General features: G+C 42.9%; 1 protein-coding gene across 8 annotated transcripts in view; it reads right to left on the minus strand.

The window, feature by feature from the left end:
• amotl1 (angiomotin like 1) overlaps window positions 1-18,317 on the minus strand; it is a 127,718-nt gene that overhangs the window by 12,125 nt on the left and 97,276 nt on the right. For all 8 annotated transcript variants that reach the window (XM_080196984.1, XM_080196983.1, XM_080196978.1 and 5 more), the window contains 3 exons: window positions 11,804-11,949; window positions 7,529-7,678; window positions 2,842-3,032 (listed from right to left, as the gene is read on the minus strand). In XM_080196984.1, coding sequence (XP_080053110.1) covers window positions 2,842-3,032; window positions 7,529-7,678; window positions 11,804-11,949 — 487 coding nt within the window. The remainder of the gene's footprint in view (window positions 1-2,841; window positions 3,033-7,528; window positions 7,679-11,803; window positions 11,950-18,317) is intronic.

Raw genomic sequence — 18,317 nt, forward strand, 5'->3', positions numbered from 1 at the left:
ATGAGTTTTCTATTTTTGATCTAAAAAGTTGGAGAGAAGGTGTCTCCGTTTTGGGACTCCTATTCCTTATTCACCTGGAACAGCATCATGCTTCCAAACTGGAGGGCCTTCTATTGGTTCTGCAGCTTCAAGACCCCTCTTCTGTCCTTGACTGAATGGCAAGCCTGCCTTTGCACAGCAATTGGTCGATTCAGGGCAACTCAAAGGTATATGAATGTTCTCCACACAATACCAGCTTCTGACCCCCAGTCAGGTGTCTGACAGCAGGGTCCTGAAACCTGCAACAACATCATGGCCCATGTTGGAAGCATGATGCTGTTCCAGGTGAATAAGGAATAGGAGTCCCAAAACGGAGACACCTTCTCTCCAACTTTTTAAAATCAAAAATAGAAAACTCATTGCAGCCAGGTCACCAGTCTGGAGCAGGGAATACTACTGGTAAAGCAACGTAGGCTGGGAGAGTTTGAAGACTTCCTGGAGAATTGCACCCCTGAATCTACACCTCCAGCCAGCCTCCCATTGGCAACCTCTGATCTACCTGAAATTACCTTGGAAAGGCAAAGTATCTCAAAAATTTGAAGAACAAATTAAGCAAGCTCCTGCCACAATGCAGTGGCTGGCTACGTATTTTTCACTAATACAATACTCTGTCAGTCCAAAAAAAACACGCTCAGTACAATTGAGCAACATCATGTATAGATTGCAATGCCAGGTACATAGGCCATATGTCTCGGCAATTAACTAATCAAACTGAAGCAACATTATTCATATGCAAGGCTTGATAATGAATATTGGCAAGTTATTCACTCAAGAGGCATTATATTTGGGTTCAATTCAATCCTTGAGCAATGCTGAAATATCTTCCAGCAAGGGATGCTGAATAGCAATTGAAGCCAACCTTTTCCTTCTTAATTCAGGGAATACCAAGGTAAATTGTGGAGTCCCAGCTAAGATTAGCCACTTGGGTAAAGATTGGGAGTTAAATGGAAACTTTTCTCTTAGGTATTATGTAATGAATAACCTGTATATGTGATTCATTATATTCGAGACCTTGCCCACCACATTGATAGGGTCAATTGGCTTTGGTGTAAAATTCCAGATCATGTGGATTCTATACTTATATATCCAAGACTCTGTCAGCCAATAGCAGATGTCAAAATCATCAAATCAAATAACCCTCAAAACATTAACATTTTGTCTTTTCAGAAGCAGTAAATTTTATCTTGTATTTCTCCACAGCTAATTTTCCTCCTCTCTACTAAGTTTTCTTCAATCTCTGGGAAACAGACATAGATGACAATGTGGGACTGTACCCTGCAACGCGGGACCTCACCCTGCAAAGCCTAGTACTTTGCATCATTTGTGTATGCTTAAAACTGGACCAGCAGATGGGCACCACAACAGCTCAGTGACTATCACTGTTAGCTGTGCAGATACGTGGATTTGGGCCAGTGTCTGTGGGAGTTTGCGCATTCTCCCTGTGGTTGCGTGGGTTTCCTCCGGGTGCTCCGATTTCCTCCCACACCCCAAAGATGTGCTCTTAGGCTGATTGGTGTAACAAATTGTCCCTAAATTATTTTCCCCTAATCTGGCTTCCAATGGGGGTACCATAAGCATAGACATGGGTCAAGGGTGGAGGAGGAAAAACACATTGTTAAGATGGCGGCACAGGCTCGTTGGGCCGAAGGGCCTGTTTCCCGTGCTGTGTTGTTCTTTGTGACATTGTGTAACAGCAAGCGACTATACTCCCATAATATCCTTCAAGATCAATTCCTAATTTCAGCCATTCTGTTAAAGTGAAGGTGCCAAGTGGAGCCTAGAAGCTTCTGTCATAAAGAAGAAGGGAAAGAAAATCAGAGTAGCAGACGATAAATCACTGGATCCTTTTCATGAAGAATAATGCACATGTAATTAGATCAGAAAGACAGAAACTACCAAAGAAGGGAGATATTCTCAATCCTTGCATCTGGCAAGGTATCTTATACCATATAAGATACATATTTATCTTACATGTGTATATACATATGTATCTTATAAATGTACATGGGGAAATCCCAGGATTTATTGCTGCAATATAGCCCATTGTGTTTGAGGTCTTAATAATTCTGCTGTATGGTATCTAGAAGTATCATAATTGACCAGTGATACTGATTATTAAACCTGAATCATTTCTTAGCATTTTCCTAATTGGCTGTTTTCAAAGACAATGGAGAGTCTTGCGAGTCTAGCCAGACCTGAACAACATTCAAGCTTCAGTCAATAAGTGGCAAGTAACATTCATGTCGCACAAGTGCCTGGCAATGACAAGAGAGAATCTAACCATCTCCCCTCGATATTCAATAGCATTACCATCAATGAATCCTTTACTATCAAGATCCTAGGGATTACTATCAACCAGAAACTGAACTGGATTAGCCGTAAAATTATTGTGGCTATAAGAGCAGGTCAGAGACTGGGATTTCTGTGGCAAGTAATTCACCTCCACTCCAAAGCCTGTCCATCATCTACAAGGCACAAGTTAAGAGTGTGATGGAATACTCTCCACTTGCCTGAATGAGTGCAGCTCCAACAATAGGTCAACACCATCCAGGACAAAGCAGTCGCTTGATTGACATCTCATCCACAAACACTCACTCCCTCCATCATCAACACATAATGGCAGGGTATGCACAATCTAAAGATGTACTGCAGCAACTCATCAAAACTCCTTTGACAAACCTGCAACCTTCAACACCTGAAGGATAATAAATACTGGCCTTGCCAGTGATGCCCACATCCTAGGAATGAATAAAGAGAGACCCTGCTGCAAGACCCACTGTGCATGTTCCTTCATACCATTACCTCTGAGCAGCAGCTGTAGCAGCAGCATCCATGGCAAAATGACGCATTGCCCTTTCTTCCAAATACTTCTGTTCCCACTTTGTCATGTCAGCCTCCAGGGCCAGGATTCGTTCTTCCTTTTCCCGTAACAACTCCATTAGTGCTGCTGCATTGTACTCTGGAACATTAGCCATCAAAGGACCACCATGTCGCTGTGAGGGAAAATAATCACTTGGAGTAAATCAACAGGTATCAAAGAAAATCAGTTTCATCAACCCAGGTTCCACAGAAGAATTTCTCTAACAGAACTGAAAGATCTTTTGCAACTGGCATCAGATAACCTATAGCCAATGTCATTCTCACATGAAATGAGTGTTAACTGAGGAAGCAGAGAAATAATCTGTGCCAAATAATCAATAATAATTCATACAAATTGCAGGACATTTACATTCCAATTTATGGCTTCAATGTTCATACATCTTCTCTCAGCTGGAAAAATGTTAAAGTCAGCCACTGTCTGATGCCTGCAAACTCACCACCAGTAATTTCTCAATTTTTATTTCCTCAGATCCTGAACAGTTTTTCTCTCTCTTTCTCTAGCTCTACAGGTAATACACTAATAGCACATTAATCCTGCATAAGGAATATATTGCCTGGTACAAAGAGGCTACTGAGCAAAAATTGCAGAACTTGTGTGATTGTGGTAGCTGAAAAAGCTACCGAAATGGTGCTCAATAGTTGTTTGTTTTTAGCTATTCATTGAAATGATTTTCTTTTGCCCAGTTATCCATCTAACCTAGACATCTTGGGACACTAAGGAGTAATATAACATTGCCAAACCACCTAACCTGCACATCAGTAGGAGGAAACCAGAGCACCTGGAGGAAAGTCACGCAGACAAGAGGAAAATGAGCAAACTCCACACAGTCACCTAAGGCCAGAATCGAACCCGGGTCCCTGGCGCAGAGAGGCAGCAGTGCTAACCACTGTGGCAATGTGCTTGCTCCCAATGTTGAGATAGTGTCAGGTTCTTAAGTTCCAATGAAATTAGATGGGGTCAGTGTATTTGAGTGAATGGAGGTGTGACTCTGAGGTCACTTTACACAAGGAGCTGTTAGCTGGAGATCTGCTCTCTGCCATTAACCCTGTAGTTATGGTGAAGTTCATACTATTATGAAAAATAACTAGCCTACTTCTGTTGTTGTTCAAAATGAAAGTCCAGACTTCAAAATCTGGGTTTAAGACTCAGACTGCCTGAATATAAACTCAACTGCTTCAGAAATGTGGGAAAAAAAGGTGGAAGACTTCTACCAGAACCAGCTATTACTGAGCATGCACCTCATTATCCAAATAACCCTGTGCATTTACCATGGCTAATCCCCCTAACCTACACATCTTTGGACACTAATGGACAACTTAGCATGACCAATCCACCTAACCTGCACATTTTTGGACTGTGGAAGGAAACCGGAGCACCTAGAGGAAATCCATGTAGGCATGGAGAGCACGTGCAAACTCCATACAGCACTGCTAACCATTGTGCCACCTTGCTACCCATCTAATTGTTATATTTTTGAGGATTTTCTACAGTTACATAAATGATCATCTGGGCCACAAATATTGTGAATCTGAATATTTATGGTGCTATTATTTAATCAGTACACAACTTGATGCCTCACCATTTCTCAATATTCAATCCAGCAAGCAAGCTCTCTTTATATATAATATATACACACACACACAGACACCCCAGTAACGCATATGAAATTAGAGCAGTTTGCAGCACAGAAGGCGATCTGGTTTATCACACCTGTGTTGGTCCTTTGCTAGAGCAATTTAAGATGAAAAGCTTCTGACCTAATCTCTGCCAATAGGTCTCTATTTTGCTCTGTTTTTAAAAATTTCCTCTTTGCAATGATGCACTGGTCAATACCTCAATTACATGCTGTGATCAAATATTCCTGCTGCAATAATTCTGTGTGAAAACATTCTCCTCACTTCTCTCCTCTGATCAGTCATTATTTTTAAAATGATTCACCCTGTTACTGACTCCCCAACCGGAAGAACTGATCTTTCCCCTACTGACCCTATTAAAACCCTTCATTATTTTCAAACATAAACTTCTAGTAAGCTTCATTTTGGCTTGTTACAATGTAAATATTCTCAGTACCTTTTCTTTAAATTTGAAAGTAGTGTTCTAAATTTAATTATAGAATTGTTCAGTTGAACCTGCATGGCCAAGTAGAACTAGGTGATTTCAGCCAATGGGATCTAGCAGTTAACCTGCCATGGCTGTGAGAATAAGTACACAATGTCACATAGTTCTGAATACTACACAGCAGCAAGGTCCAAGTTTTAACGGCTTGCTATTTCTGTTCCCGATCTCAAAAGGCAGCAGTTATAACACTGAATGATTGCTGGGTTATTCAGATAGGAAATCATCCAAGGATGCTGTTGTTGATTGTTATTCAGTGACCAGCACAGCACACAGCAAACAGAATGATATAATTTTATAGTACAGGAGGAGGTTTTTCAACTCATCATGCCTGTACTGTGTATTTTATTCCATTCCCTTGCCCTTTCTGTGAGATTCTTTTTCAAATCTTTAACCACCTTGCTTTTAATTCTGCTTCCGCATTACTTCTGGTAGGGTATCCAATGTCCTAACAGCCTTCTGCATTAAAATTCTCTTAAACCTCTCCTGATGTTCTTTGTTGTGCAATCTTAGACTTATGAACTCCAATAACTAACTCATTCAGCATCGAAAATAATTTCTCCACGACTTAACTCAGCAAAATGTTCCATGATCTTGAAAGCCTTAAATGGTCTCCTCTTAATGTTCTCTGCTGCATTCAAAAGAGCCCCCATTTCTTTAGTCTTTCCTCACAGCTAAAAGCTTTGGTACCTGCCATCACTTCTGTGAATCTCTTTTGTAATCTCTCCACGTCCCTTTCTTTAGGCAGCCCAAAACTGGGAGGGCAGACCTGCAATCTTTGACATATGCATCCGGCAGGGAAAATTCTGCAGCAGGAGTGCAACAATTGCACAGTGTACAGACAAATACCCAGTGTATTTGTACAGAATATTACAGCCAACTATTTGTTTTCTTCACCAAAATAATAATTCATTTCTTTGCAAAACTCCTTTAATCGAGAACCAGAGTCTCCTCCAATTCTAGCATCTTATACATCCCATCATAATCATTCTACCATTGCTGGTCTTGCTTATGGACGCTCAGGAATTTTCTCTCCAAACCTCTCTTCTTCTGTAAGGTGCTGCTTAAAACCTACTAATTTGACCAAGCTTTTGGTTTTGTGTCCTCAGAATTCCTCTGTGTCTCAGTGCCAAAGGTTTGCTTGATAACGCTCTTCTAAAGCACCTTGGGACATTTTGCTATGTTGCATGCACTTAATAAATACAAGTTTTTTGTCGTTTGTGATGTGCTTGCAATGGTTTCACGTGATCCAACCAGGCTAGTAAGCTTACAAAGAACAAAGAACAACACAGCACGGGAAACAGGCCCTTTGGCCCAACGAGCCCGCGCCGCCGTCCCACTGTCTCAGTGACCTATTCATGATTTTAGTCTACGCCTAATGTGCGAGGATCAGGGAGGTCCAATTTAGGGACAATTTAGTACCCAATCAATCAGCCTAAAAGCACATCTTTGGGGATGTGGGAGGAAACCGGAGCACCCGGAGGAAACCCACGCAACCACGGGGAGAACGTGCAAACTCCCACAGACACAGGCCCAAATCCATGTGTCCGCACAGTAACAGAGATAGTCTCTGAGCTGTCATGTTGCACTCGAGATGGTCCAGTTTAAGAACACTAATGACATGAAGCAATAGGCAACTCCCGAAGCAACGTCCAAGAGCAGCCCACTACAACCTGCCGCATGCATGCCCCTTGCTGGACTTAAATGCCTGTGGAGACAAAAAAATTCATTATTAAACAGGCAAAGACTGTAACATCCCTGAGGCAAAACGTATTCCCAAGCCTACAATGTTTAGTAAGGCCTACTATATCCCCCTATATGTAGCCTGCTCATGTGGCTGTCTAAGTGACTCTTAAACAACCCTAGCGTGCCTGCTTCCACCACCTTACTCGGCAGTGCATTCCACACGCCCACTACCCTTTGCGTGAAAAACTGCCCTCTAATATTTGTCTTATACCTAGCCCCTCTCACCCTAAGCCCGTGACCCCTTGTTCTATCCATTTCTAATAGCGGAAAAAGCTTACCACCATTTACTCTATCTATCCCCTTCATAATCTTATAAACCTCTATCAGATCCCCCCTCAGCTGACGTCTCTCAAGGGAAAACAGCCCAAGTTCATTCAATCTTTCCTCGTAAGACAGCCCTTCCATACCAGGCAGCATCCTGGTAAATCTCCTCTGCACTCTCTCCAGGATCTCTACATCCTTCCGGTAGTACGGCGACCAGAACTGGACGCAGTACTCCAAGTGAGGCCTAACATATTCATCATTGGTGCTGAGCCAAAAATCCTCACAAATTGACAGAGATGGCAAACATGGGAGAAAGGCAACAATTTAAGGATTTCCTAAACGTAAATATTATAATTTTTAACCTTCATTCCTTGAATCTTGTACAATTAAAATTGCTTTTTAGAACTCTACACTTTGAATTTGGGTGTGATGGTGCACTGAATCTTCTCCTGGCACAGAATGACATCCGAATGTAACAGGTACCTGTTGCACTCGGAGAGATTCCAGCTCTCGCTCTAGCCGAGTGCGCAGCCTCCGTTCCATCTGCTCCCGCTTCTCACAGGCCGCTTGCAGCTGTGTCAGGGCCTGCTGCAGCTTCTCCACCCTCTCCACATACACTTGTTTCTTCCTCAGCTGTCAAAAGAAAAGGTAAACATTAGTCTAAGGGACTTACCGAGCTAGAGAATAACTCGTTTTTCATCTCACAATTCAACCTCAGTCACAGAATGACCCATGTTGGGCAACCGAAACAATAGGGACACCTCATGCAACAGGCAGTATAGTTTTCTTTCCTCCACATCCAAGCAATAACACCGTGTTAAGGTGTTCTATTATCAAGCCAAGAGCACGAATGCTGCAAACTGGGAACGGGATTATTTTGAGAAATTGGGAGTCGTGACTGTTGTCTGGAGAGCTGGTGAGATGGTGAGATGCCTGTGTCGCTTCTTTAGGGAAGACCTCCACATCAGGCCTTCAAAAGGCTAGCAGTGCCCCTTCTCCCAAATATCATGGACCCCAGTGGTGGAGTTTCCACCCATCAAGAGCTGCCAGCCATTCAAATGCCACCAGCTCTTCATTACTCAGCAGCACTGCAAACGAACACTTCAGTTTATTTAACCTTTATATATTCTCAGCCCAGATAGATGGAATTAGAATGTTCCAATCAGCGCTTTTAGCTTTGTCTGGAAAAGCATTTGTTTTAAAATCTATCTACTGTTATACTTTCCCTTTGGGCAACATTGGGCTGCCCTGCTTGTTGTGGTGCCTGACTGACTACATTCAAGAAAACCAGGTCCACACGTGGCCTAACTGGGTCTGTTAGAGGAAATGCTTCAAGCTGTCATCAAAAAGGTAAGAGTTTAAGAAGTATTTGAATGTGGAGCTGCAAGAAGCAGACTATCTTTCAGGCTGCAAATTAAAACCACAGTCCACTGCCAGCCACATCTCAACCCCTCCTCAAACACCTAATCAACTCATCCCCTAGTTCAGCCCCTCCCCATTGCTTTCCTTTCACTTCTAAAGCATTCACCTGAAAAGTTGCAATTGGCAATGTAAAATTCTGAATTACAAGCTTTTCGTCAGCAAGCTGCTAAGGGATGCCCGATCGGTGTCTGAGCTTGCTGTTTAATGTTAATGAGGCTAATATTCGGTGGGCCAAGGAACAGTCCAAACATAATTTCTAGGCCTCAAGTGTGAGATGAACACTCAAACATTAAATAGGTTTAAAAGACCATTTGTTATGACAAACTTGAATAAAATATTAGAATTCCAATGTTTCTCTGAGAGGATGAAATGGTATGTATGTTTTTTGGTCAATTGTACCGTCTAGAAGTATTTGTGAATTGCCTAAAAATGGCTTTAAATTGAAACTAAAATTCTGAGAGACTCAAAACCCAGTGCAGTGAGTGTGTGGTGGTTAGTGGAACCAATTTAGGAGACTCATGATTTTCCGGTGGTTAAAATTGACCACAGGATAATCAGAAGCACCACAAATTAGATTCAAAATTTACCCTATAATGCATTAGGGAAAGTGCTTGTGGAGCTGACTTCATAATTATCTTTAGGAGATAATCCTGAAGGACAAGGCCAAATTCCCAAAAAAGCTCAGAATAAATTCCCTCCCAATCTGCAAGAAGCAGATTGGGCAAGTCGTCATTCTTTGCTACAACTTCTTGAGGCACTGTTCACTAAATACTTCAGCTATTTAACAAACCAGGTCACTCTCAATTTAGTATTGCTTAACGAGAGGACAGATTTATTCATTTTTACTTCACAATACCAGTGCATCGACCAAAGAAATGACTGAAGCAGCTTGTTCAGCACAAGACAACCTCTGGCAGTTGAAACTACAACAGATATTGTATGAACCAAGTGTTTAGCAGGGTGCAACGGCCACTTATTCCATGTGCTTTCCTGGTCCAGGATTTATAGCTGCTTATAACTGTTTCAAAACATAGCTCACAGTGTACAATACTGTTTTAATTTTCTCTGTTGGGACTTAGAGACACCAGCAGAAGAGTTAAAATGAACACTCGTGGAATAATAGTGGTAATGACAAGGAACAAACTAAAACAGATGGCAAGCTCAGTTTAGTCACTGAGATTTTATGAAGGTTGCTTTTATTTAGTTTAACACTCCTGCTCTTCACAACTTGCAATTTTTCATGCATGAACACAAATATCAGAGCCCTGAATTTCTGAGGGAGTTGTCCTCAATTCCTGCTGCAACTTCATTGATGGACTAGGTGGAAAGCTTGTTGAAATGACAGTAGTGTCCAGGTTCCACTGCAGTCAGGGCAAAATTGGAAAAAAACACCAGCATGGACTCAGGCCTCAGTTACTGGGTCAGGCTGTTTTATAGGCATCTTTGATAGATGGCTAGACAGGCATTAGACCCCTTATATATGTAAACGAAAGGCCAAGTGCGTGTTTTGGGCCACCTCTGTGAAAGACAATTTTAAAATTGGAGCATACCATTGTGCTGGAGGAAAAACTATCCCACCATCTGCACTGTGTACGGGACAACTGATTTTAAAGTCGAAAGATTTTCTCATCATAGACTCAGAATAGCTGTAGGAGGCCTCTTAGCACATTGCATTTTGCCAGCTCTCTTCAAGAGTATGTCAGCAAGCCATTCCTCTGCCAATAAAGTAACCAGCTCCAAGAGAAAACAACCAGACACTTTGCCTTGGGTGGGATGACGCTTGTGAAACCATGGGGATTGGGAAGAGTGTGCTGCCAATACTACAGGAGTAGGGAGGGGATGCAGAGTAGGAGTAAACAACAAGTGTCCATACTAGGTCATTTATACATGCTAACAATAGCAGTGGTCTTAGTACTGACCCCTGAGGAATGGCACAGTGTACCTCCACCAGCCCAAAAAAAACAACCATGTACCACAACCACACACCACCGTCTCCTGTTACGTGGCCTACTTCATATCCATGCTGCCATTGTCTGTTTTATTTCTTGGGCTTTAACTTTGGGTGAGGGATCTGACATCCTGTGGGGCGGGGCGGGGCAGGGTGGGGGGGAAAAGAGGGGCGGGGAGGGTGAAGGTCTCCTGGTTCACTTGCAGATAGAAGCACCCTGCGCAATGTGCCCGAGCTCTCTCAAGTCAGGGTCAGCGGCTTACTTAAGCTACAACCACCTCCCCTGGTGCAAAGCTCCCAGCTGTCAAAGAATGCCAGTAGAGTGGTGAGCTCACCCAAGAGACGGTGGGCTCCTGTTTTTACGCTGTTGTGACACTTAGGATTTTTTGGGGGTAATTCCAGCCATCATTTCCTCTCGCTGGGGGTCTAGACAAGATGTCATAGTTTCAGGATAAGGGATAGGCCATTTAGGACTGAGGTGAGGAGAAACTTCTTCACTCTGAGGATGGAGAACCTGTGGAATTCTCTACCACAGAGGGCTGTGGAGGCCAAGTCACTGAATATAGTCAAGGAGGAAATAGATAGATTTCTAGACTCTAAAAGTAGCAAGGGCATGGGAAGAGCGCGGGATTATGATATTGAGATAGAGGATCAACTGTGATCATATTGAATGGTAGAGCAGGCTTGAATGGCCTCCTTCTACTTTCTGTGTTTCTATATAGTGATCACCAATGATCACTGTGCAGATAGATTTCTGACCAAATTAAGGGAATTCAGGGTTATGGGGAGCAGGCGGGTAAGTGGAACTGAATAAACTAGGCTTGTACTCGTTAGAGTTTAGAAGAATGAGGGGAGATCTCATTGAGACATATAAGATGACGAATGGGATGGATAGGATAGAGGTGGAGAGACTCTTCCCGCTCAGAAAGGACAGTAGGACGAGGGGGCACAGCCTCAAGATGAAGGGGAGGTGGTTTAGAACGGAGTTGAGGAGGAACTTCTTCACTCAAAGGGTGGTGAATCTCTGGAATTCTCTGCCCGTTGAGGTGGTGGAGGCTGCCTCGCTAAATATTTTTAAGACGCGGGTTGATGGGTTTTTGATAAGTGAGGGGATTAAGGGTTATGGGGAGAGGGCGGGAATGTGGAACTAAGCAACGACAGATCAGCCATGATCTTATTGAATGGCGGGGCAGGCTCGAAGGGCTAGATGGCCTACTCCTGCTCCTATTTCTTATGTTCTTATGAACCACTTTCAGATCAGCCATGATCTTATTGAATGGCAGGGCAGGCTTGAGGGGCTAGATGGCCTACTCCTGCCCCTATTTCTTATGTTCTTATGAGGCAAATCAAATTAAACATTCTTCAGACTTTTTTGGTTATTAGCCCACCTCCTCCTCCAACCTAACCACTTTGGCCTGGGTGTTGCTCAGAGCCTGATCCAAGATTTCAATGTGCCTCCGCTGGTCCTCGTTGGCTGAGCGCATCGTGGCCAATTCCATTTCCAGCTTTTCCTCTTCCTTCAAGTGCTCTTTGTCTGAATGAAAGATGGAGAACAAGGTTAGCTCTGTTTGGTAGTCTTCCTGTTAGCTGGAACCAAGCCAGATAGCCTTGGGCAGGAAGAAAACCTAAAGCAAAGTTTAAGGTACCTGACATTTTTCTTCTCATTTGTAAATCTTGGCTGTTACTGTACATTACAGAGGGAATGTCAATGGCCAAATCTCAGAATTAAAAGGATGAAGAATTTTTCAACCACAGATTTTTTGGTGGAATTCAGTTACTGACTCAGAAAGGAGGAGAAAGTTGGTACTAACTGTCAAAATTGAGAGAATTGACAGTAGATGTATGAGGTCTACAAACGTAATTCTTGGATCTAATAAAGTTGATGAATTGGCCTCTGTGGGGTTTTTATATGGTCAAAATTTCCACTGATAAGGCAAAAATCACTCCTCAGTTCACAGATATGGTGGGGGGGGTGGGAGTGGGGGGACATCTTACCAAAAAAACTCTCGAGTCCAGAACAAACGTGAAAATGGGAAGTTTCAGATGTTTTTTCAGTGAGGCCACTAGTTTAATCTTATATACTCTGTACAATAATAAAAAATCCTCAATCTGATTTTTGCTAGTAGGGAGAGCAGGTGGGGCCTAAATCATCCAAAGGCCAGCTGATAGCAGCAGAAGGCACCATTGCTCATGTGTAGGTCTCTGTGCTGACAGTAGCAGACACCTGTCACTGCCACTTTTAGACATAGCAGACTTTTCTTGGCCTAGCACCCTCACCTCCTGCGCTACTGTGGAGCTCAGCGGCCATTCGTGACCCCACCCCCCCCCCCCCCAACACCCAGAATGATCGTGACCACCCATATCAGCTGGAACAATCACCGCCTCTCTCCTCCCATGATCATTGTGCAGAGTGCGTAATGCCCCCCCACTGAACCGTCTAGCCCCATCCTCCAGCAGGACCCATCCAACTGCCAGGGTGCCAGGCTGGCACTGCCCAAGGGGCAACCCTCTTGCCCCTGACTTGGGGGGCCTTAATGGCCTCCTGTTTTACCTGTGAGGCATCATGTCTGGTCCCTGTTGATAGGGGAACCATATATAATCTTCACCAGAGAACCTTCCCCAATGAGGCTACACAGATGAGTGAGTTCGGAGTAGGATATGCTCTAAAACAAGGAACAAACTGAACGAAAATGAAATAATGGGTGAATTTTGGACAAAGTTCAACATCTACTTTGCTTATTATTCTAATTATAAACATGCTTTTTATGAGGCCAGGTGTTAAAATAAAGCTAGCATTCATATTTCTGTAATGAGCTTTCTTTGTGATGAAATTTGGGCTTGGACTATCAAACCCATCTCAAGCTAACATTGAGCTTCAGTGGAACAGTGGAGGAGGCAGAGAGGCTTGTTAAACAGTTCACTTTGCAACCGTCACACTGAACTATTGTCTCATTTAAATTTCTGCCCTATTCACACTTTGACCTCACCTTCCTACACTCTTCTAATGAGAGCAACTCAACATTAGCTCAAGAAACAGGATCTCATCTTTCAATGAGCACTTATGCACATAACACTGAATAAAGATTTTCAGATCATAACCTTGGCCCCCATTTTGTTCAACATCAATCATTAATAATGATTCTGCTATTCACATTTGACCACCTCCACACCATCTTCTTCACTTGCTCTATTTCCATTGCCTTTTGCTCTACACTATCTTACCTTTTAACATTTTGCCTTTCCTGCCTTCCATTCCATCACACTGTCCCCTTTTATTCTTTTCATTCAGGCCACTGAGCACCAATGTTTTCCCACTACGCCCCCGCAAACATTTTCCCTGCGTCTGTACTGGCTTAAACCTAGTACAACTTTAACTTTTTTCAGTTCTGATGAAAGCTCATTGACCTGAAACATTATACTGGTTTCTCTTTCCAAAGATGTTGCTTGACCTGCTGAGCATTTCCAGAATTTTCTGTTTATATTATGGGGAGACAATATTTTTGGCAACAGAAAAATGAAAGCACAATCAGGAGCTATAACTGTTAGAATATTAAATGCTCTGCTGTTGTTACATCCATAATCTATTTTAATTAATTCATAAATACTTGATTCATCTTGTGACTCCCCTTAACAAACTAATGGTCATTAGCCAAGAGTTTTAAATCAATGGAACAAAATGTGTTTTTGAATTTGTGTTTTTGATTATGGTAGCTTGAAACAACTAAAAGGAAAATCATCGAAGGCCATTTAAAGATTGAACATTTCTCCCTCCACTGCAATAATGTGAGAGATTCATAGTTTCAAGGGAGAAGTTTGAGATAACGAGAGGAAATAACAGGGCAAGTATATTTATTTGGGAAGGAAATGAAGGAAGCTTGTGGCTCATTAAGACTGCTGATAATAGATATCTAACAATTCTCACCATTTAACATAAGCATTAAGAAACACTGAATGGTTTTGGGTTGTTTATGCTTCCATAGACCTGTAAAAGGCAAATAAACATACAAAAGCTTGGGCTTATGAATATAAAAAATTAGGAGTAGAAGTAGTCAATTTGGCACCTCAATATAATTTGTATGGCAATATACTTCTCAATATAATTAACTAGTACTGTTTTGTAAACAAAATAATTCATTAGAACAGCAATTTGGCATCACATTTATGTCAGTAGCCATGAAGCTGATAATTATAGTCTAGGTGTGTCCCATTGGTACTGAATTACAATACCTATATTAAAACTTTTTGAATTTAACTATTTTCACACATACATGATACCAATTATCCTTATGCTCTAAAAACTGCAGCAGGCGACGGTGCAGAGGGACCTCGGGGTCCTTGTGCACGAGTCGCAAAAACCCAGCTTGTAGGTGCAGCAGGTGGTCAGGAAGGCGAATGGGATGCTGGCCTTCATAGCGAGGGGGATTGAATATAAAAGTAGGGAGGTCTTGCTGCAGCTGTATAGGGCATTGGTGAGGCCGCAGCTGGAGTACTGTGTGCAGTTTTGGGCGCCGCACCTGCGCAAAGATATTTTGGCCTTGGAGGGAGTGCAGAGGAGGTTTACTAGGCTGATACCGGAGTTGAGGGGGTTGAGCTATGAGGAGAGGCTGAATAAACTGGGCTTGTACTCGTTAGAGTTTAGAAGAATGAGGGGAGATCTCATTGAGACGTATAAGATGATGAATGGGATGGATAGGATAGAGGTGGAGAGACTCTTCCCGCTCAAAAAAGACAGTAGGACTAGGGGGCACAGCCTCAAGATAAAAGGGGGGGCTGTTTAGAACGGAGTTGAGGAGGAACTTCTTCACTCAAAGGGTGGTGAATCTCTGGAATTCTCTGCCCGTTGAAGTGGTGGAGGCTGCCTCGCTAAATATTTTTAAGACGTGGGTTGATGGGTTTTTGATAAGAGAGGGGATTAAGGGTTATGGGGAGAGGGCGGGAAAGTGGAACTGAGCAGCGACAGATCAGCCATGATCTTATTGAATGGCGGGGCAGGCTCGAAGGGCTAGATGGCCTACTCCTGCTCCTATTTCTTATGTTCTTATGTTCCTATGACGTGGCTATTTCAGAGCACTTTAAAGTAGTAGAACATTTAATTAATCACTGCAGTGGAATATAAAGTGAGTGAAAAGGGTCCTAGTAAGTGCCTGACAACAGAATGGGTTAGCATATCTCTTGGGAGAGAAGATGAAGTGTCTCCTCTACTAATACAAGGGGAGATCTTGGGCTGCATTCCTGCCTCTAAGTCAGAAGCTCCAGGTTTGAGTCCCATCCCAGGACTCAATGGCCATAAAAGGTTGACTAATAATCTACTAATCTGCAAATGCTTCCTTTAATAGCAATAGCAGGTGGTAAAAATGGGAAAAATTTCTGTTCAGCCATGTGAGGGAAGGGAAGTTGGAGTCTCTACCATTATCCATAGCTCCAGACTGTAACCTGCATAGGTTGGAACAGCAATTCAAGGCTCCAAATGATCGACAACACTATCACCGATACATGGAATTTACATTAATTGGATGAGCTATCTCAAGTTAGCTTCTAATTGATGTGCAGAACTAGCCACAGTGGAGCACAATTTGGCACTACATGGGCTACCCCAATTAAAATGTTAACAATGTTATGGAAAGTGGAAGAATCTCACGTGTGAAGGAGTGGATGCTCTTTTGATACTAGAATTAAGCTACATTTTCAGGGTAGAGTGATCAGATCTAGAATTTAACTGGACCCATCCTATACCTGAAACAGCAAAGCACAATCCTGCCACTGGACAATCAAAGAGGAAAAGTCTTCAGTTCCCCAAGACACATCAAACAGAGGTCAAAAGCTAAATTAAAAAGGTCTAAATTTTAGTGAGACTAATGTTTGACGTAAATAAATTGGAGAACTTTTTTTTGGAGCTTGTTGTTTGAACACCCTGTATTCTAATTAGCAGATCACTGCACAACCAAAATTGATGGAGAACACTTAATCCCAAATAAGGATATCATTACAAGGTGTACTGATCACTCCATCCAGCATGTCTGCAGTCATGGAGAGCAACACAAGTAATACCTCAGACATTGCTTGTTGAAATCTATTCAGAATCAAACTTTACAAGGGCTCAAACATGAGTTGAAACTTTAACAAGTTAATAATGACCTTGGGTTCGATAGAATCATAGAATCCTACAGTCCAGAAAGAGGCCCTTCAGCCCATCGAGTCTGCACCGAACACAATCCCACCCGGGCCCTACCCCCATATGCCTACACATTATACCCACTAATCCCTCTAACCAACGCATCCTTAGACACTAAGGGGCAATTTCTTAGCGTGGCCAATTAACCTAACCCACACATCTTTGGACTGTGGGAGGAAACCGGAGTACCCGGAGGAAACCCACGCAGACACGAGGAGAATGTGCAAACTCCACACAGATAGTGACCTGAGCCGAGAATTGAACCCAGGACCCTGGAGCTGTGAAGCAGCAGTGCTAACCACTGTGCCGCCCATAAATCAAACTTACAACCTTGTTCCATCTGATCTTCAGTGAGGCAAGTGGTAAGATTGGTTCGGAGGCAAACAATCAGGTTCGCATCTGATTTGTTTGCCTTCCACCCTATTGTATTGGCATTGTCATATCGGCGAAATTGGCTTTGCGCTCTTTGACATGCTTCGTAAGCCATTAACATGCCCTGGATGCTTCATCCAGGCTCACTTACCTTTATCACCTTCCCAGTCAAGATTCTCCCCAGTGAAAAATCACATATGGTCCCCATCAATGGGACCAGATGTGATGGCTTTGCTGGGGGGGAATCGGAGGCCATTGCGGCCCGAGAGGTTGGGGGCAGGGTTGGGCAATGCCCACATGGCAGTACCAGCCTGGCAGTACCCACTAGGCATTGTAACTGTGTGAGAGGCACACATGGCTCTGCCAAGGGGGCAGAGCCATGTGGTGTGGAGCTATGGGGGGGGGGGGGAAGAGAGAGATAAGGTGGAGCTCTGCAGGGGTGGGAGGCAAGAGGGAACACCACAAGGGGGGAGGGCAATTGGAGAGGTTCCCAATGTCTATGAATGGGGGGGTCCCAATGTCTGTGGGTGAGTGGGGAGGGAGGGTGGCACCTGCACATGGCACCCCTAGAGCTCAGCAGCTGGCTTCCCCACTGAGCTCAGGCTTCACATCTCCCCCTGTCCTTACTGGCAGGAATCACATCCTGGCACTTTTTTTGCATGAAGTGCCATAAGATTGCAGTTTCAAACTCGCCCAAAAAATGAATCTGAAACTCTCGTTTTTTTTGCTTGTCTGGCACTTAGGACTTTTCCATAAATTTCCATCCTCTGTCTTTACTGTGTAAGGCAGACAACTAAGAATAATGGGACAATTGAAAAACTTTCAACACTTGGCTATCTTCCAATCCAGAGGGAAAGAACTATGATCAAGTAGATCAGCAGATTTCAAACTTTTGTGTTTACTTTCCAATATAGTTAACTAGTACTGTTTTGGACACACAACAATTTAGCATTTATTTCAGTAGCCATGCAGCTGATAATTACATTACAGGTGGTGTTCCATTAATACTGAATTGCTGTGCACTTATTAAAATTCTAGAATTAATCTCTGTTTTCACAAAAACATGATATCAATTAGCTTTTGTTGGTTCAAAACGCTAAAAGCATCAGCTGCCTGGCTCCTGACACAGCTGTGATGCTGCACTTGTTATTATAGTGAATTCTTCTCTTGTCCCAAACTGTAGTGTTCAGCATTAATTGGAACACAGCAACAAAAAAACTCAAAATCTATCAATTACTTGATGCCACTCCAATTAGCTTGTTTACAACGTTAATGTCCATCAAAATCCCAATTTTAGAGCACTTTGAAATCTAATTTACTAACTAGAATTCAATACATCCTGAAACTGCCTGGCGAAA

The sequence above is a fragment of the Carcharhinus amblyrhynchos genome, chromosome 10, assembly GCF_965287045.1.
Source record: "Carcharhinus amblyrhynchos chromosome 10, sCarAmb.v2.hapA, whole genome shotgun sequence".
In the NCBI taxonomy this organism is placed as follows: Eukaryota; Metazoa; Chordata; class Chondrichthyes; order Carcharhiniformes; family Carcharhinidae; genus Carcharhinus; species Carcharhinus amblyrhynchos.